The sequence below is a fragment of the Carcharhinus amblyrhynchos genome, chromosome 22 (assembly GCF_965287045.1).
Source record: "Carcharhinus amblyrhynchos chromosome 22, sCarAmb.v2.hapA, whole genome shotgun sequence".
NCBI lineage: Eukaryota > Metazoa > Chordata > Chondrichthyes > Carcharhiniformes > Carcharhinidae > Carcharhinus > Carcharhinus amblyrhynchos.
In genome coordinates, this window is record NC_137345.1 from 3525354 (window position 1) to 3546564 (window position 21211).

The 21211-nt window shown below is 45.3% G+C and overlaps 1 protein-coding gene across 3 annotated transcripts in view; it reads left to right on the forward strand.

The window, feature by feature from the left end:
- Positions 1 to 21211, forward strand: part of LOC145356811 (suppressor of tumorigenicity 7 protein homolog) — a 167978-nt gene that overhangs the window by 40259 nt on the left and 106508 nt on the right. For all 3 annotated transcript variants that reach the window (XM_080209705.1, XM_080209704.1, XM_080209706.1), the window contains exons 2-4: positions 1002 to 1084; positions 8156 to 8318; positions 14945 to 14999. In XM_080209705.1, the coding sequence (XP_080065831.1) occupies positions 1002 to 1084; positions 8156 to 8318; positions 14945 to 14999 (301 nt within the window). The remainder of the gene's footprint in view (positions 1 to 1001; positions 1085 to 8155; positions 8319 to 14944; positions 15000 to 21211) is intronic.

Consider the following 21211-nt stretch of genomic DNA (forward strand, 5'->3'; position numbering starts at 1 on the left):
TAGAACGCAGACCAGTACAGCACAGGAACAGGCCCTGGGGCCTTCCAAGATAGCAGCAATCATGTTTACCTATCTGAACCAACCGCTCATATCCCTCTATTCCCCATTTGTTCACGTGCCTAAAATCAAGATGAGTCATAAATGTGGTTAATGTGACTGCCTCAATCACCTCACTTGACAGTGCATTCCAGCTCCCCACAAACCTCTGTGTAAAAAAATTTCCTCTGTGCATATTTCCCCCCCTGCCCCATCCCCCCCATTTTGAAGTTGTGCCCCCTTATAATTGTCATTTCTGCCCTGGGAAAAAGCTCTCAACTATTCCAATTGTTGTAATGTCTAAATCTAGCACCCAGTTTGTGCATAGCAAGCTTCAGATGATAACTGATCTGTTGATCCGTTTCTGCAATTCTTGAGGGACGGAAGTTGGCCAGCGTATAGAGATATCACCGACAGGTTTGTCGATAGTGCTGTGGGATCCATCAGCATCAAGCTGAACAGGTAGATTCATATTTCGTTAGAGGGTTGGCGCCTCTGACAGTGCAGCAGTCCCTTGGCACAGCACTAAGGGTCATCATACATCATGAGGGTTATAGATAGGTCTGTAGGTTGGTAGGTGATGATGTGATCGGCGCAACTTGTGGGCCGAAGGGCCTGTTTGTGCTGTAGTGTTCTATGTTCTATGTTCTATGTGCTCAAATCTTGGAGCAGGCTGTGTGCACACAACTCCCGACTCCAAGGTGAGAATGCTACCCGCTGAGCCATGGCAGCTACAGATAACCAGCCACAGAGTATTGGAGATGAGCTTAATAACTGGCAGGTAGAATGAATGAGAAAATTATTTTGTTTCATCTGCTTGGAGTGGATTTTGACCTCATCTAGTTTTTTTGAAAAGCAATGACCAAAAATGCTTCAAGTCTGTTTCCTTTGATTTTCTCTTATGCTTGTGTTGCTGTCCAGTTTGTTTTCCTTGTTTACCTGTGAATAATTTCTCTTCCTTTTAGTAACTGCATTTCTGAACACATTGACTCCGAAGTTCTATGTGGCATTAACAGGGACGTCCTCTCTCATATCAGGACTCATATTAGTAAGTATTATATCTGTTATTATTTAATTGACCAGGACCTCGGCACCTGGTTACTCTCCACACAGCCCAAGGCAGCACAGTGGTTAATACTGCTGCCTCACAGTGCCAGGGACCTGCGTTCAGTTCCCAGCTTGTGTCACTCTCTGTGTGGAGTTTGCATGTTCTCCCCGTGTCTGCGTGGGTTTCCTCTGGCTGCTACAGTTTCCTCCCACGGTCTGAAAGACGTGCTGGTTAGGTGAATTGAATAGAATAAAATCCTGACAGTGCAGAAGGAAGCCATTCAGCCCATCGAGTCTGTACTGACCACAATACCACCAAAGCCCCCTATTCCCATAACGCAAAATATTTACCCTAACTAATCCCCCTGACACTAGGGGCAATTTAGCATGGCCAATCAACCTAAACCACACATCTTTGGAGAGTGGGAGGAAATCGGAGCACCTGGAGGAAACCCACGCGGACATGGGGAGAATATACAAACTCCACACAGACAGTGATCCGAGGCTGAAATTGAACATGGGTTCCTGGTGCTGTGAGGCAGCTGCGCTAACAACTTTGCCACTGATTGGCCATGCTGAATTTACCCTCCAGTGTACCCGAACAGGCGCTGGAGTGTGGAGGGGATTTTCACAGTAACTTCATTGCAGTGTTAATGTAAGCCTACCTGTGACAATAATAAATGAATCAAAAAAAATCTATTGGATATGATCTCCAGTGAAGAACATTTCCTCTTTCAGTTTCTTTGAAACAATCTTGTTCTTTTAAAACGTAAAACGGTCAGCATGAAAAATGATCTTTCTGATGCTGCTAACTCATTAGAATCCTGGTTGATAAAGTGCCAGATAACAGAAATTTTATTCTGATTCCAATCATGTTTGCCTGTGGTGTTCTTTTATCCCTTCCTTTTCCTTCATCCACCTCTCCAATCTAATCCTCACCTGTGACAATTTCTACCTTAACCGTTAATTCAACGTGAAATTTCTCCTGCGTCTGTTCTGAGTCTCTCATATAATCCTGTATCTATAAGACCATAAGACAGAGGAGCAGAATTAGGCCACTCGGCCCATCAAGTCTACTCCACCATTCAATCATGGCTGATTTTTTTTTTCTCATCCCCATTCACCTGCCTTTTCCCATAACCTCTAATCCTCTTATTAATCAAGAACCTATGTATCTCTGTCTTAAAGACACCCAATGACCTGGCCTCCACAGCCTTCTGCAGTAAAGAGTTCCACAGATTCACCACTCTCTGGCTGAAGAAATTCCTCCTCATCTCTGTTTTAAAGGATCGTCTCTTTAGCCTGAGGTTGTGCCCTCTGGTTCTAGATTTTCCTACTAGTGGAAACATCCTCTCCACGTCTACTCTATCCAGGTCTCGCGGTATTCTGTAAGTTTCAATAAAATCCCCCCTCATCTTCTAAACTCCAACGAATACAGACCCAGAGTCCTCAACTATTCCTCATACGACAAGCTCTTCATTCCAGGGATCATTCTTGTCGACCTCCTCTGGACTCTTTCCAAGGCCAGCACATCCTTCCTTTAGATATGGGGTCCAAAACGCCTCCAAATCACCCTCTTGGCATCTACCTGATCAAGACCCTCTTGTATTTGAATCAGACTTAATCTCTCTCATCTAAGTTCCAGGAGTAGAGGCCCAACCTGCACAAGCTTTTCTTCATCCTAGGAATCAAGCTTGTGAAACTTCTCTGAACTGTCTCCAATGCAAGTATATTCCTTTTTAAATAAGGAGGCTTGAACTGTACACAGTTCTCTCAGTGTGGGTCTCATCAGATTACAGTGGAGGTGTTTATGCTCTCTCACTCTCTCTTGTTGGAGATAATTGTCGCTTGAGGGGCACGAATGTAAAGTTTATTTATTAGTCACAAGTAAGGCTTACATTAACGTCGCAATGAAGTTGCTGTGAAATTCCCCTAGTTGCCACATTCCGGTGCATGTTCAGGTCAGTGCACCTAACCAGCATGTCTTTTCAACTGTGGGGGGACACTGGAGGAAACGCATGCAGACACAGGAGACTCCGCTCAGACAGTGGCCCAAGCCATGAATTGAACCCGGGTCCCTGGTGCTGTGAGGTAGCAGTGCTAACCAGTGTGCCACGGTGCCGTCCAGTGTGGGTTAGGTGGATTGGTCATGCTAAATTGCCCCTTAGTGTCAGGGGAATTATCTGGGTAAATACGTGTTGGTACTTGCCACTTATTAGCCTAATGAATATTTCTGTACGTGAGGAACTGCAGATGGAACTGTACACTGCAAACATGAAAACATATCCAACAAACCAGCATTTTCTGGAGAGGAATTGCGAGAACAAAATTAACAATGGGGCATTAACTGATAGACTCTCGTTTTGACTGATTTGACGCGCTTGTGTCGAAAGTATTTTTTTAAAGTTTTATTTTAACCAACTATAGGTGGATGGAGTTAGAAATTTAAAGTGACCTCCAGTTGCTATATTCACTCACCAAACATCAATTGAACTTTGATCTCCTACAGTGTTTATTTATAGTAATTAGACTTTATGAATTCAAGGAGATAAGGCATCATAATAGATTGAGTTACACAATATAATGTCAATAGAAATCAGTGTTATCATCCAAGCTAATGTAAATGTCATCATAGATCCACACATAGATGTACATTTAGATTCCATGTATAGTATGTAATTTTAAAATATGTATATAGAACATAGATATATATATATGTATATATAGATATGTTTTGCATATATATACCTTTTCTATCAAAAAAGATTTTTGTTAAGTGTTCAAATCATGGCCTCCATAGTTCTCCACAATCTCCACCCATTCCTTCCATCCATGTCTTGTGTCTCATAGCCTTTGTCCTCCTCCTTTATGTTCCCTCCAATTATTTATGATGTTAATGATGAGAATTTTTCAGGATAGGCTGGACAGGGTGTGCCTGCAGCGATTAATTTTTCTGGAATGATCTAATACTTGCTAGAAACTTGGAAGTCGCAGAATCCCTAAAGTGCAGAAAGAGGCCATTTGGTCCATCAAGTCTATACTGACCAGAACCCCACCCAAGCCCTATCTCCATAACCTCACCTATTTACCCTGCTAATCCCCTGACATTAAAGGGCAATTTAGCACGGCCAATCAACCTAACTTGCACATCTTTGGACTGTGGGAGGAAACACACGCAGACACGGGGAGAACGTGTAAACTCCACACAGACAATGACCCAAGCCAGGTATCGAACCCAGATCCCTGGTGCTGTGAGACAGCAGTGCTAACCACTGCGTCACCCCTAAGTATTATATGTTGTGTATTTGGAGTTAAATTCAAAAATTTGAAAAATAAGTTTTGTTTCACAATAAACCAATCATTCTGAATTTAATGAAAGAAGTCTGGTTCAACTCTATTTTATTTTGGTTCTAACAATAGCGAAAGGAAACAATTGGCCATTGTAGGGCGTGAATGAAACATTTGTACTTAAAGTTCAGCCTGTGGAGTAGAGGGACTGGAAAACACGCTCCTCCCATTCCAGTCACAACACTTGTATCAAGTCTCGTTCATCTGTCACCCCCCACAGTGTTAGCTGATCTTTATTAGCTCCTTCTCCGACAATGCCTGGTTTTATTTTTAATTCTTATCCTTGTGTTTTGATGCCTTCATGGCCTCACCTCTCCCTATTTCTGTAACTTACTTCCATCCAACAGCCTTCCAAGACCTCAGCACGCCTCCAATTGAGGTCTTTCTGATGTTCATCATTCCATCATTGGCAACATGGTCTTCAGTTGCTGAATTCCCACTTTACTTTCTGTCTGCTGTAAACCATAGAAACTAGAAGCAGGAGTAGGCTTTTTGGCCCTTCAAGCCTGCTCCACCATTCATCTTGATCATGGCTGATCAACAAACTGAATATCCCGATTCCTGCCCCCCCCCCACCCCAAATCCCTTGACCCCTTTAGTCCCAAGAGCTATATCTAGTTTCTTTTTGAAATCAGATGACGTTTTGGGCTCAATTACATTCTGTGTGAGTGAATTCCACACGTTCACCACCCTCTGGGTGAAGAAATTTCTCCTCACAGTTCTAAAAGGTTACCCCTCACCCTCAAACTATGACCCCTGGTTCTGGATTCTCCCCACCATTGGGAATGTTCTTTTTGAATCTACCCTGTCTAACCCTGTTAGAATTTTATAAGTTTCTATGAGATCCCCTCTCACTCTTCTAAACTCCAGTGAACATAATCCTAATTGCCTTCATTGCTCTTCTTATGACAGATCTGCCATCCCAGGAATCAGCCTAGTAACCCTTTGCTGCACTCCCTCTATAGCAAGGTCATCCTTCCTCAGATAAGGATGCCAAAACTGCACACAGTACTCCAGGTGTGGCATCACCAATGTCATATACAATTGCAGCAAAACATCCCTATCCCTATACTCAAATCCTCTTGCTATGAAGGCCAAAATACCATTTGCCTTCTTTACTGCCTGCTGTACCTGCGTGCTTCCTTTCAGCGAGTGATGCCATTGATGAAAGCCTATCCCTTTGACCAAGTTTTTGGTCATCTGTCCTAGCTCTGTGTGACTCAGTGAACACATTTTGCGATAACATTCCTGTGAAGTACCACGGACATTTTGCCACATTAAAGGCAAATGCTGATGCTAACCGGGCTGATTACACCCCGGCCTTTGACACTTTTAAAGATTGGTGGTGTTTAATTCCAATGATTGAGCATGACTTTTATTTCTAATGATTCTCCAAAGATAGTAGTGTGGAGCTGGTGAGGTGACAATTCTGCTCAACTATCAGATTGTCTTGCCTTGGAATGTAGTAGAAACCAGAACAAGCAGCACGGTGGCATAGTGGTTAGCACCACTGCCTCACAGCACCAGCAACTCAGGTGGAGTTTGCACGTTCTCCCCATGTCTGCATGGGTTTGCTCCAGGTGATCCGGTTTCCTCCCACAGTTTGAAAGACGTGCTGGTTAGCTGCATTGACCCGAACAGGCGTCGGACTGTGGCGACTAGAGGAATTTCATGGTAATTTCATTGCAGTGTTAATGTAAGCTTTACTTATGACTTATAATAAATAAACTAAACTAAAAAGCAGTTTGTTTTTCCATGCGTGTTGAAATTAATTTGAAGATCGGAGGTTCTCTGCACCTGTACTAGCAGTAGGAGGTTAGATTCAGGCAGACGTGGTGAACTCTCTGACTGCACGTGTTGGATACTGAAGAACCTGCTGTCAGGAACGTTTAAACATGATCCAGGATTCTCCTGCACAGGAACAGCAAATTTTGCAAATTTTATACCAACCAGCAGGAGGCGCCTGTTGTCTGTGGGTTGTGAGGCAGAGTCACTGTCTGCCCCCTTCCCCACTAAGCAGCACACTGAGTGCTTGTCAGATTCATTACAGCTATCTTTTCAGATCATCGCCATAAATTCTTTTGATAGCGTGCATGCGCTACTCATTCCCATCCACGTTAGCTTGTAACCGATGTATTCTTTTACAACTGGCTTAAAAAAAAGAACTTTGTTAAACCATGCCAGACGCATTTTATTTCAACTGTGATGATGTACAGAATCATGGGAAAAGCCAGGATAAGTTAAAGGTTTAAGTCAGCGCAATGGCAACTGAGACTGAAGAATGTGAAGAGCTTTGCGAAGGGCTCTGCGTTGAAACCAGCACTGGGATAGATGTTAGACATGAATATTTGACGTGGACAAATAGATCTTTTTGTTGCTTCTGCATCGGGTTTGTTCCCGTGTGGGTTCCTCGGATGATGATAGAGTGAGGAAATGTGTCACACCGTGCAATGTTGCATTTGCAGTAAATTAGATGCAATAGATCACACCAGAACGAGACAAAGCAAGGTTAATTCATTAGCAGAGATGCCCTTGTGATGCCTGTAGCAGTGGAAAAGCTGTTGGCGGCCCTGTTGGTGGGGCAGTAGGAGCTGCTGGTTGGTGGCTAGTCCTTGGGGTAGTAAAAGAGCTGGTAAGCTAGGATGTGGAGCAGTAAAATGTAGGCAGCTAAAGTTATAGGGAGCTGCCACATTCAATGTTAATTTGCTATGAATCTTTGATTCCTCTCGCTGTGTTTTTAGAAAAAAAATGTGTGGCTCCGTTCCTTTGTTCCCAGAGTTGCGTCTTGTCCACTGGCCATCTGCCTCAGGCCTTTGACCATTCTTCTTTCCAGCCAGATGCTTTTTTTAAGGTTTGGAGTAATGCCTGATGGTGACTCACATTCAGCTGATATTTGGCCTCCTATGTATTGAGGTGTGACACGTAACCAATAAAGCTACCCTGTTTTTCTGACGGCACGGTGGCACAGTGGTTTGCACTGCTGCCTCACAGCACCAGGGACTTGGGTTCGAATCCTGCCTTGGATCACTGTCTGTGTGGAGTCTGCACTTTCTCCCTGTGTCTGTGTGGGTTTCCTCCAGGTGCTCTGGTTTCCTCTGAAAGATGTGCTGATTAGGTGCGTTGGCCGTGCTAAATTTTCCCTCAGTGTGCCCGAACAGGCGCAGGCTAGGGGATTTTCACAGGAACTTCATTTCAGAATTAAAGCCTACTTGTGACACCAATAAATAAACTTTAGAAGAGAGAGGTGGAGAGGCAGAAAGGCGAAGGAAAGGGAGTCCAGAGCTTGGGGCTGAGACAGTTGAAAGCATGACTGGCAGCTCTTGTTCAGAAATTAGTGAACGTGGGCTACAACTGCACTGACCAGATTGTGTGTGTGTAATAATAAATGTTACTTCAGGGATAGATATTAGCAAGGAGACAGGGATAACTCCCCTACTGTTCTTTGATATAATGATGCGGGATCTTTCACCTTCACTGGAGAAGAGAAGCATACCTCCAGTTGATGTCTAATTGAAAGACAGTACCTGCAGCACTGCAACACCCCTCAGTACTGCACCGGGCATGTTAACCTGGATTAGGTGCACAAGTCTCCAATGTTCTTCTGACTCAGAGTTGTTCCAGCTACTCATTCATCCACAGCTGGTACCTTAGCATTTATTGGGCAGAATAAATCAGTGTTGTCTGGTGATGATTCAGTCCCTGTATGTCTCTTTTCCCATTTCAGATATTTGAGTGGTGGTATTTTCGGAAGTACGGCACGTCTTTCATTGAGCAGGTCTCCGTGAGCCACTTGCGGCCTTTGCTAGGCGCGGTGGATAATAACTCGCCTTCGGTTCATTTTACTGCCAGCAATGGAGAGGCTGAATCGAACAGGCAAAACGTATCAGGTAATCACTTCCATTGATACTCTTGATTATTTATGTTTAACAAAATCAACTTGAGTTTCAAGGGGCATGTTCTACTCATTATTGCTCAGTTTAGATAATTTCTGCTTCCTTCATTTTAGATTTTTGAGAGGAATGTTTTCTACCATCCACTGTTAGAGTAAAAGTTGGCATGGGTTAACTTTGAATAATATGCAACTCCATATTATAAATTACTGGAGTTGACATAAAGTATATTCCTGGCACGCAGGCCTGCCCGACCTTGCACTTATTCACGCTTAGCTGGTAACCCTCACCACATCGAGCAAGTTACCTGAATCAACTTTCTCAACTTCCCGTGCCATGAATTCTCCTTGTAAGCAATCCATTTTATTGTTTGAAATGGACAGGTTGGGTGAAGTGACGTACGTGCTCCTGTGCCATACAGCCAAGGTTAATATAACAGTGCTCACTGTTTAGAGGTCGCACTGCAGCAATCTGCCAAACTTCTTTCGAGGTTCTTTCCAAAGCCATGACTCCCTCCACCTAGAAAGTGGGTTGGGGTATGGGAGGGAAGTTTGAATGTAGAATTTTTTTTGCCACAATTCATTATTGAAATAGAGTTCATAGAAACCCTACAGTGCAGAAGGAGGCCATTTGGCTCATCAAGTCTGCACTGACCACAATCCCACCCCATGCATCTACCCTAGCTACACACACACACACACACACACACACACACACACACACACACACACACACCCTCCCCCCTCCCTGGCACTAAGGGACAATTCAGCATGGCCAATCCACCTAAGCTGCACATCTTTGGACTGTGGAAGGAAATTGGAGTACCCGGAAGAAACTCACGCAGACACGGGGAGAACGTGCAGACTCCACACAGTCAGTGACCAAAGGCGGGATTCGAACCCAGGTCCCTGGCAGTATGAGGCAGCAGTGCTAACTACTGTGCCTCCCAAAAATTCTTTTTGAAAGTTGCTTGAAATGGATGGTAAATAGTACGGGGAGCCAGCAGGAGGAAGAGATTGGCTGAAGTTACTTGAGAAGAAACACAGTTTTGCAGACTTGATGAACTATTTGTTAAGCTGCTGCATCAGTGTAGAGATACAGTTGGGCAAACCTGCTTCCATCTATTGGTTGATGCTGCAGCACAGAAACCCCAACCAGACAACGATTGCCCCCCCCAACTAGACAACAATTACCCCCAACCACTGATCTGAGTCAGGGAGCCGTTGGAAGGGCTAAACGCACTCTTGAGCAGCTGGGGCGCCCGATTCAGACTTTTATTCAGCTAGTCCGTTTCGGCATGATTCCGGATCAGCGAATGCGGTGATAAAGGGGGGGAAATGCTGATAAAGTTGGGTGGGCAGTTCATTCATTCAATTGAAATGCATGCAAATATATTTAAATTGCTATTGCGCCCGTTTCAGGCGCGAGTCGGATCGTGGCCATTTCCGGGTCTCAGTAAACTGGCCATCTGCGTGGACACGGATTGCGTTAATGGCCTTGCACCCAACTTTACCACGTGGCGCGACGCGGTGGTAAAATAGGGCCCATACTGTGCCTGAAACACACTGTGCTGGTGTCACATTACTTTTCAGTCATTGGCACCAATCCATGAAGTGACCTCCACGGGCATTAGTTTAAGTATTCAGTTGAGATTTATTGAACAAGGACTCTCAGCAATCAAAGTATCAAACTTCCTGAGGTTATGATTGAAAAGCACTAATGGATCTGCTGTCATAAAAAAGGCTGGCTGGAGATTGGCAGCCTGATTGAATGGCTGGGCTGTAGCCTTTAAGCTCTTCACTTAATCTGCCTGTCCTCAGTTACGATCTTCTGTACACTTTCCCCCCGCTCATTTGTTAGGCCTGTCCATGGAAGTGCAGAGAGGCAGTCAGGCAAACCTGTTCCCAGCTCTCGGTCAATGCCATTGTCTTGAACTTCCCCATCTTTGAAAGAAATAGGGAAGCAGCGAGAAATTGTTCTCGACCGATAGAGTTGAGATCATAGAATTCTAGAGTCCTACAGTGCAGGAGGAGGCCATTCGGCCCATTGAGTCTGCACTGACCACAATCCCACCCATGCTGTATCCCCATAACCCCTTGCATTTCCCTAGCTCGCCTCCCCCGCCCCCTGACACTAAGGGGCAATTTAGCACGGCCAATCTGCCTAACCCACACATCTTTGGACTGTGGGAGGAAACCGGAGCACCCGGAGAAACCCATGCAGACATGGGGAGAATGTGCAGACTCCGCACAGACAGTGACAGCCAGGAATCGAACTTGGTTCCCTAGCACTCTGAGGCAGTAGTGCTAACCACTGTGCCGCTATGCCCCCTGATGTGGAAACTCAGTCTATGGCTGCTGTCTTTTTCAGGATGTTTGCTGCATCTTTTGTAATAGTTGTTGGAGCAAAAGTCCTTAATATTTTCCAAACATTGCTCACACCCAGTTAAAAGAGCTGAGGTTGGATTGTTTCTCCATTTCAGATCATCTCTAGTACTTACACTTAATAATTTATAAATGAGCAGTTAACAAACATAAGAACATAAGAACATAAGAAATAGGAGCAGGAGTAGGCCATCTGGCCCTTCGAGCCTGCCCCGCCATTCAATAAGATCATGGCTGATCTGTCGTGGCTGATCTGTCGTGGCTCAGTTCCACTTTCCCGCCCTCTCCCCATAACCCTTAATCCCCTCTCTTATCAAAAACCCATCAACCCGCTTCTTAAAAATATTTAGCGAGGCAGCCTCCACCACTTCAACGGGCAGAGAATTCCAGAGATTCACCACCCTTTGAGTGAAGAAGTTCCTCCTCAACTCCGTTCTGAACCGCCCCCCCTTTATCTTGAGGCTGTGCCCCCTAGTCCTACTGTCTTTTTTGAGCGGGAAGAGTCTTTCCACCTCTATCCTATCCATCCCATTCATCATCTTATACGTCTCAATGAGATCTCCCCTCATTCTTCTAAACTCTAACGAGTACAAGCCTAGTTTATTCAGCCTCTCCTCATAGCTCAACCCCCTCAACTCCGGTATCAGCCTAGTAAACCTCCTCTGCACTCCCTCCAAGGCCAAAATATCCTTGCGCAGGTGCGGCGCCCAAAACTGCACACAGTACTCCAGCTGCGGCCTCACCAATGCCCTATACAGCTGCAGCAAGACCTCCCTACTTTTATATTCAATCCCCCTCGCTATGAAGGCCAGCATCCCATTCGCCTTCCTGACCACCTGCTGCACCTGCAGGCTGGGTCCCTGCGACCCATGCACAAGGACCCCGAGGTCCCTCTGCACCGTCGCCTGCTGCAGTTTTTCGCCACGTAAGTAATAGTCCTTCCTACCAAAGTGGACCACCTCACACTTGCCAACATTAAATTCCATTTGCCATTTCCTGGCCCATTCGCCCAGCCTATCTAGATCCTTCTGCAGACTCTCCACACCCTCCGCACAATTTGCCTTTCCCCCAATCTTGGTGTCATCAGCAAATTTCGACACCCTACACTCGGTTCCCTCCTCCAGATCATCTATATAAATGGTAAATAGCTGAGGCCCCAGCACCGACCCCTGGGGCACCCCACTAGTCACCAACCGCCAATCCGAATAGCACCCATTGACCCCCACTCTCTGCCTCCTATTTGACAACCAATCCTCTATCCACGCTAACACCCTACCCCCAACTCCATGTCCTCTGACCTTCTGCAGTAACCTCTTGTGAGGTACCTTATCAAACGCCTTCTGAAAATCCAGAAAGACCACATCCACCGGCTCTCCTCTATCCACCGCCCTAGACACATCCTCATAGAACTCCAGTAAATTTGTCAGACACGACTTCCCTTTAATGAAACCGTGTTGCGTCTGCCCTATCAAGCAATTCCCTTCAAGATGCCTCGCAATTTCCTCCTTAATGACGGATTCTAACATTTTACCTACCACAGACGTTAAACTAACCGGCCTGTAATTCCCCGCCTTTTGCCTGGCACCCTTCTTAAACAACGGCGTAACATTAGCCGTTTTCCAATCCTCCGGCACTTCCCCGGAATCCAGCGACGTCTGGAAAATAACCACCAAGGCATCCACTATCACCTCCGCCATTTCTTTCAGAACCCTCGGATGCATTCCATCCGGTCCTGGGGACTTGTCCACAATCAGCCCCTCCAGTCTGTCGCGCACCACCTCTCTAGTAACAGTAATGTCATTAAGACCCTCCAGTCCTACCACCTTTCCATCGCTAACACCCGGCAAATTATTCACGTCCTCCTCCGTGAAGACAGAAACAAAAAAGTTATTCAAGACCTTAGCCATATCCCCATCCCCTACCACTAGGTCCCCTTTCTCATCCGCTAAGGGACTAACGTTCACCCTAGCCAGCCTCTTCCTTTTTATATATTTATAAAAACTCTTGCTATCCTTTTTTATATTAAGTGCTAGCCCAGCTTCATAGCTTCTTCTACCCTCCTTTATCAACTTTTTTGTCAATCTTTGTTGACATTTAAACCTTTCCCAATCCTCTTCTCGCCCACTGCTCTTAGCTACTCTAAATTCCTCCGCTTTTAATTTAACACTTTCCTTCACCTCCTTCGTTATCCACGGCTTATTACCTCTCTTCCTACTGTCCTTTTTAACCATCGGAATAAATTTCTGCTGAGCACCAAGAAAGATCTCCTTAAAGATCCTCCACTGCTCCTCAGCAGACCTACCTTCCAACGCGCTCCCCCAGTCCACATTCGCCAATTCTTCTCTCATCCTACCATACTCCCCTCTATTCAAACAAAGGACACGTGTCCGGGAACCCACTTTCTCCTCCTCCATCTGCAACAGAAACTCCACCATACAATGATCACTCTCTCCAAGAGGATCCTTCACCTCAAGGTCCCTAATTCTACCCGCCTCATTACATAGCACCAGATCCAAGATAGCTCGCTCCCTCGTCGGCTCCAACACACACTGTTCCAGGAAACTATCCCGGCAGCATTCCAAGAACTCCTCCTCGAGCCCACCTCGTCCAACATGGGTCGACCAATCAATATGCAGATTGAAATCCCCCATAACTACTGCCGTCCCATTCCTGCACGCCGCACTTATTTGCGCGTTAACAGCCCGCCCCACCTCCAGATCATTATTCGGGGGCCTATAGACGACACCCACCAGCGTCTTCCTCCCTTTGCTGTTCCTAATCTCCACCCACAACGATTCCACTTTCTGCTCTTTGGCTCCGATATCATCCCTTGCTACCACCTTGATGCTGTCCTTAATCAGCAGAGCTACGCCACCCCCTCTTTCCTCCTGCCTATCCTTCCTAAACACTTGATAGCCCTGTACATTCATCTCCCAGTCCCTGTCACCTTGCAGCCACGTCTCTGTAATGGCCACCAGATCGTATCCATTTGTGTCGATCTGCGCCACCAGCTCATCCACTTTATTCCGAATGCTTCGTGCATTCAGATAAAGCGCTTTCATCCCAGCCTTCACCTGGACCCTATTTGCCGTAACGCCACCACGTGGGACATCCTCAGCCTCTTCCCTTACCTGTACCCTATCCTTAACTGTAGACCTCCTAACATCACCTACCCTCGCACCCTCCCCCCCCCTAATTAGTTTAAAGCCCTGTCTACAGTCCTCTTTACTCGATTCGCCAGCACTCTGGTCCCAGCACGATTCAGACCAACCCCATCCCGCCCGAACAAGTCCCACCTACCCCAATACTGGTGCCAATGCCCCATAAATTCGATCCCATTCCTCCCACACCAATCTCTGAGCCACCCATTCACTTCCTTTATCCTGTCAACCCTACGCCCGTCTGCACTCGGTTCAGGCAGTAGTCCGGAGATAACCACCTTGTCGGTTCTACTTTTTAATTCCATTCCCAGCTTCTCATACTCCCTCCCCAGATCCTCAGTCCGCACTTTGCCTACGTCGCCGGCACCCACATGTACCACCACAACTGGGTTCTCACCCTCCCACTCCAGATTCCTCTGCAGCCCAGCTGCGACATCCTGTACCCGAGCACCAGGCAGACAACACACCCTTCTGTGCACTTTGTCATTGTGACAAAGGACAGTGTCAATACCCTTCACCCCACTATCTCCAATCACTACTACGTTCCTTTTCCCCTTCTCTTTGCCTATGTCCTGCTGCATCACTGTACCGTGTGCAGTTTGCTCACCAACCTCACCTGCCTCGTCCTCTTCCAGACTGGAAGCAAGAACCTCAAACCTGTTATGCAGATTAAGAGGCTGACCAAAATGCAGTGAACTCTGCATGCTGAAGGTTCATGATGGATTCGTTGTCAGCTGTTGTCATGTTGTTGTGAACATGTTGCTTTGTGAGTGGTGCTTTGTGAATCAAAATTGTTGTTGTAATTAAGGCACATCTGACTGTTAGATATTGGACTGTGATTGACCAAATTCTATTCACATTGGACCTTGACAATCAACAGAAAAAAAAAGAATTTCATCTGATCGCCTGAGCTGGATTTTAACTCAAATTCAAAAGGTGAAAGGTCAAGAGTAATCCATTGTTCTGACCAATCACTGATGGAGAGTCTTTAAGAGTTACAATTAATTGCATCTTGGACTAATTTCTCAGTCAGCATTTTACCTTCTATCAATTAACAACCTTAACTTTGTATTGACAGAATGTAAGGTATGGCGGAACCCACTGAATCTCTTCAGGGGAGCAGAGTACAGCAGGTATGTCTGAGTTGCTGACCGTGCGGTGATTAAGGCAAAGTTTATCAAACCTGTGAGGATGTGGAGGAGTGGGAGGGAGGGTGGCGTGCTATGGGGAGAGTAGGGGAAAAGACAATTCATCCATGCCAAAGCCTCATGCTGTCTAACCCTTCAGGAGAGAAGGTGGTGTAGTGGTAATGTCACTAGTTACCCAAAGGTCCAGGCTCATGTTCTGGGGACATGGATTCAAATCCCACCGTGGCAACATGATGGAAGTCCCACCCACTGCTGCCGGCAGATCCTCATTGCTTGGCAAGGCTACTGGGGAAGTGATGGCTTCTGTGATACAACACCTGCCTGAGTTCCAGGATATCACCAAGGCACCCAGGCCACAGATGTGGGTCAGCAGCAAGGGCTGTGAGCTGGGTCTCTGCGGGCCTCTGCATGCCTGATGCTGGGTTTCTCGAACAGGTACCAAGCTCTTTTGGAAGAGGGACCTTCCCAGAAGCCTACAGGCAACCCCAACAGGGTTTGCTTTTCAGACTTTCTGCATTTATTGCCCATTTAAGGCCTTCAGTTAGCAGTGAGACAGGAAGGCAGTACATGCGCTTTCCCACCACATATATAATGGGCAGAGGGGACATAGGGAGTAGTAATATTGTCATCAGATTAGTGATCCAGAGAACCAGGGTAATGTTCTGGGGACCTGGATTCGAATCCCACCATGGCAGATAGTGAAATTTGAATTCAGTAAAAATCTGGAATTAAAAAGTCTAATGATGACCATGAAGCTGTTGTTGATTGTAGTAAAAACCCATCTCGTTCACCAATATCCTTCAGGGAAGGAAATCTGCCGCCCTTACCTGGTCTGGCCTACGTAAGCCACAGCAATGTGGTTGACTCTAAAATACCTTCAGGAATGGGCAGTAAATGGTGGCCCAGTCAGCACTGTCCACATCCCATGAACGAATATATATTTGAAGAATGGTATTGGATTCCCTACCTGATTAAATTCCCCACTCATTACCAAACTTGTCACAAGGAGGGATACTAAATTCTACTCTTACTTTAGATTCTGTATGTTGCGCTGTGTGGCTTTGACTTGCACAAAGGATAGGCATAAATGGCAACAAGTAGCGAGAGCTGTGCCACAGTGATCTGTGCTGGGGCCTGAACACTTTCCAATTGACACAAACGACTTGGATGAAGGCACCAAAGGTATTGTTGCTAATTTTGCCACACAGACACGCAGATTGGTAGCAAAGTAAGTTGTGAGGAGGACATAAGGAGGGCTACAAAGGAATGTTGATAGGTTAAGTGAGTGGACAATGATCTGGTAAATGGAGTATAATGTGGAGAACATGCAATGTTGTTCATTTGGGAGGAGGAATACAAAAGGAGGATTCTTCTCAATGGTGAGAGATTGCAGAGTCCTGAGATTCAAAGGGATTTGGATATCTTAGTTCAGAAGGCTAGTATCTAGGTACAGAAAATAATGAGCAAAGCTAATGGAATGTGATAATTTATTGTAAAGGGAGTTGAATACAATGATAGGAAAGTTCTGTTTCAGTTGCACAGGGCGTTGGTGAGATCACATCTGGAATGTTGTGTACAGTATTATGTATTGCAAACCAATGCATTGCTGATTGGTCACATGACATGTAGCGACATAATATGCCCATTTTTTCCCTCTCCTCCACCCTGAACTGCAAGCAAGTAACACCTATCTAATAAAACTCGACTAACTGGTTCAGTAACCTACGGTGTGGCAACTTTTTCATCCTTTTATCTTGCTGCACAAATGAGTTGACCACATATGGTGGCACAGTGGTTAGCACTGTTGCCTCACAGCGCCAGGGACCTGGGTTCAATTCCCGGTTTGGGTCGCTGTCTGTGTGGAGTTAGCACATTCTCCCCATGTCTGTTTGATTTTCCGCGGGGGCCTCCGGTTTCCTCCCACACTCCAAAGATGTGTGGATTGGGTGGATTGGCCATGCTAAATTGCCCCTTAGTGTCAGCAGAACTGGCTAAGATAAATGCATGAAGTTATGGGGATAGGGCCTTGGTGGGATTGTGGCCAGTGCAGACTCGATGGACCGAATGGCCTCCTTCTGCACTAGGGGTTCTATGATTCATACAACAAAGATCGTCAACAAAGACCAGTCTTAGACAAAACTGGCGACGAGACGCGTTTTCTAACAAAATAGTCAAAAATAAAATCAGTAAATAAAAGTTTATTTATTAGTCACAAGCTAGGCTAACATTAACATTGTAATAAAGTTACTGTGAAATTCCCCTAGTCGCCGCACTCCGGCACCTGTTTGGGTCAACTTAATCAGCACATCTTTCAGAATGTGGGAGGAAACCAGAGCACCCAGAGGAAACCCACGCAGACACAGAGAGAAGGTGCAAATCTACACAGACAGTGACCCAAGCCAGGAATCGAACCTAGGTCCCTAGCGCTGTGAGGCAGCAGTGCTAACCATTGTGCCACCCAGCTCAGATCTGGACAGAGCACCAAGAAACAGGTTCCAGCAGCCACACCACCATCAATTACACTGGGGCAAAACTGGCAGTGGGAATCGGGTATTAGCAAAAGCTAGACGTAATGATTACTTTTTAAAGTTAAAAGCAAGTACTGTGCACTGATCCTAACTTTTTTTTTACCTCTTGACCGCAACCCCGGAAAGAACGGAGAGTCAGAGGTGTGAAACCCCAAAAAAGTGAGCTGGTGAATTGATTGTAAAAGAAATCAAAGTTAACAAGTTGATGCAACAAAACAAAAAACCTTCCAGAAATTAAGGACATTATTAGAATTAGCGAGTAGATTATTTTTTAAATTAGTGAGTAGACTTTTTTTTACGCACTGTTAAACTTGGGAGACAGTGGAGAAACTGTGTGTGTTTGGACATGGTGGGTTGCAGCACCTGGATCCTTGCTCTGAAAGAGAGAGAGAAAGCCTGCATTTTTTTTTTACAAAAAGAGAGCACTACTACTCCAGAAATAAAGTTTTACTAATGAAACCAAGCAAGAATTAATGCTTAAATCTTCTGGTTTTGGTTAGGATTGTTGATTAAAAGTAAGCCACAGTTCCAAAGAAACCCAACAAATATAAAGAAGCAACAAAAGAAAGAAAACATATTGAAGAAGAAGAGAAAAGAAATAAGAGGGGAGAAAGTTAAAGAAGTACTAGGACCTGAGAAGCAGTAATTGCAAAGGTGGGACCATGGAAGTGTTTGATGAAATGTAGAATGCTTACTAAGAGAGATTTCAATAGTAGTTACTTTCCTTAGCACAATAGGTTGTAAACCCTTTACACTACTACGGAGTCTTGTCCATCTTGAGAAGTCTGGTTGTAAAAACCTACGAGGGCCTGACCAAGGTACTCAAAAATCACTTTTTGTTTAAACTACTAAGAATTGTCGAGTGATTCAAATTCCATCAATGGAGCCAAGAAAAAAGTGAAAATATATCACAATTTATAACAACATTAAGAAGACTAGTGAAAAACTGGGACTTCACCCAGCCCTCGAAGACAGTCTGTGAGACGGAGTTGTTTGCTCACTTCGAAATGAAACAATGCAAAGACAATTGCTCATCGAAAGTTTTTAATACTAAAACCAGCTACTGAGAGCAGCAAGGTGGCGCAGTGGTTAGCACTGCTGCCTCACAACTCCAGGGACTCAGGGTTTAATTCCAGCCTCGGATGACTGCCTGTGTGGAATTTGTTCCTCCCTCCCATGTCTGCTTGGGTTTCCACTGGGTGCTCTGGTTTCCTCCCACAGTCCAAAGATGTTAGGTTTAAGTGGATTGGCCATGCTACATTGCCCCTTAGTGTCAGGGGGATTATCAGGATAAATGCTTGGTGTTACAGGGATAGGGCCTGGGCGGGGGGAATTGTTGCTGGTGCAGGCTCAATGGGCCAAATGACCTCCTTCTGCACTGTAAATTCTATGATTACATGAGATTGTGATGACTGTGGAATTGGCTGCAAAAGAAGCTTCCCAAATTGGAACTGGAGCCAAAATACACTGGATGAGAACAGACAGAAAAAAAATCTCAAAATGTAAGCTTGGCATAGGTGTGTCAGATGGGGCACTCTCTACGTGAATGTTGGAGCAGACAAAATAAATATAAAAGTCGTGCCAAGAAAGGCCACATAACAGAGGCGTGTTGGACATGACAGACCCCGAAGGTATGCAAACACATCAACGTCCACAAAAAAGGCCTAGGCAATGTCTAATGAAGACACAAACTCCCAAGATGTACTAGAGAAGATCCAAGAACTTAAGCTAGGTGTCCTATCCGTACAAAAGGATAAGCAAAGGTTCTGCGTTTATCTAAAGTTAAATGGGAAAGAAGCAAAGATGGAAGTAGATACAGGATGAGTGATACTGTATTTCTGAAGGCGGAAAGGCAGGTAAATAGGGCATGAATAAGGCATATGGCACACTCGCCTTTATCAATTGGAGTATAGATTACAAAGCAGAGAGGTCATGATGGAATTGTATAGAAGTTTGGTGAAGTCACAGCTGGAGGACTGTATGCAGTTCTGGTCGCCACATTATAGGAAGGACGTGAACGCCCTGGAGGGAGTACGGAGGAGATTCACCAGAATGCTGCCTGGGACGGAACATTTAATTTATAGAGAGAGGTTCGATAGGCTTGGGTTGTTTTTGTTGGAGCAGAGAAGACCGAGGGGGCGACTTGATTGAGGTGCTCAAGATTATGAGGGGCCTGGGCAAGGTGGATAGGGAGCAGCTGTTCCCCTTAGTTGAAGGGTTAGTTACGAGGGGACACAAGTTAAAAGTGAGGGATGGAAGGTTTAGGGGGGATTTGAGGAAAAACCTTTTTACTCAAAGGGTGGTGACGGTTTGGAATGCACTACCTGGGAGGGTGGTGGAGGTGGGATGTCTCACACCCTTTAAAAGTTATCTGGATGAGGACTTGGCATGCCATAACATTTAAAACTATGGGCCAGGTGCTGGCAAATGGGATTAGGTGGGCAGGTCAGGGCATTTCATGCATCGATGTAGACTGGATGGGCCAAAGGACCTCTTCTGCATTGTGGCATTCTATGATTCCGTGAACTTATACCGAGGAGGTTTTCCCACTGAAGGGCTATGTCATGGTTCAAGTAGAAGTTAATGGTCAATCAGCAGAATTGCCAATGCACATAGTAATAGGAAATTTTCCTGTACTCTTTGTAATAGCGTGGGTTAATGAAATCAAGCTTAACTGGGAGCAGTTAACCAATTGGTTGATGCCAAGAACAAGCTACAAAAACTTCTGGGAAGTATAGGAAGGTGTTTGAGAATACTTTAGGGTCTATGACTGGAGTCAAAGCAAGACTCGAAATCAAAACTTATAGCACCCCTAAATCCTTAAAGGTAAGAACCATTCCACGTGTAATGTGATCGGCACAACTTGTGGGCCGAAGGGCCTGTTTGTGCTGTAGTGTTCTATGTAATTAATCCAAAAGTAGAAATAGCACTAGAGAAACTTGCAAAGAGCCTGTCATGAAACTGGATGGTTCTATAAGAATTTGTGGTGACTTCAAGACGATGATAAATCTGGTGCCGTGTGTTGATAAGTACCGCTTACTTGGTGTTTCTTAAATTCAGTTCTGGGAAATGGGCATCGCTGGTTGAGCCAGCATTTATTGCCCACCCCTAATTGCCCTTGAACAGTGGGCATTTAGGAATCAATCACATTGCAGTGCGTTTTGAGTCACATGCAGGCTAGATTGGGTAAGGACGGCAGATATCCTTTCCTAAAGGACGTTAGAGAACCAAATAGAGTTTTACAACAGCTGACATGATTTCATTAGACTTAAATTCCTCAAAAATCTGGAATTACAGATTTCACCACCTGCCATGGTAGGGCTGGAACCCAAATTCATAAGAACATAAGAAATAGGAGCAGGAGTAGGCCATCTAGCCCCTTGAGCCTGCCCCTCCATTCAGTAACATCATGGCTGATCTGTCGTGGCTCAGTTCCACATTCCCGCCCTCTCCCCATAACCCTTAATCCCCTTGCCTATCAATTCCCAGGGCGTTATCCTGGGTCTCTGATTACTAGTCCAGTGCTGATACCACTACGTCATCACCTCCCCTGTTGTTACTAACTGCTTGATTAAAATTTGGTGTTTACCCAAACAGATTTTATTTTGGATACTCGTGTTTCTTTTGAACAAAAGGAGTCCTGTAATGTCTTTGGGCTTGAGTCAGATG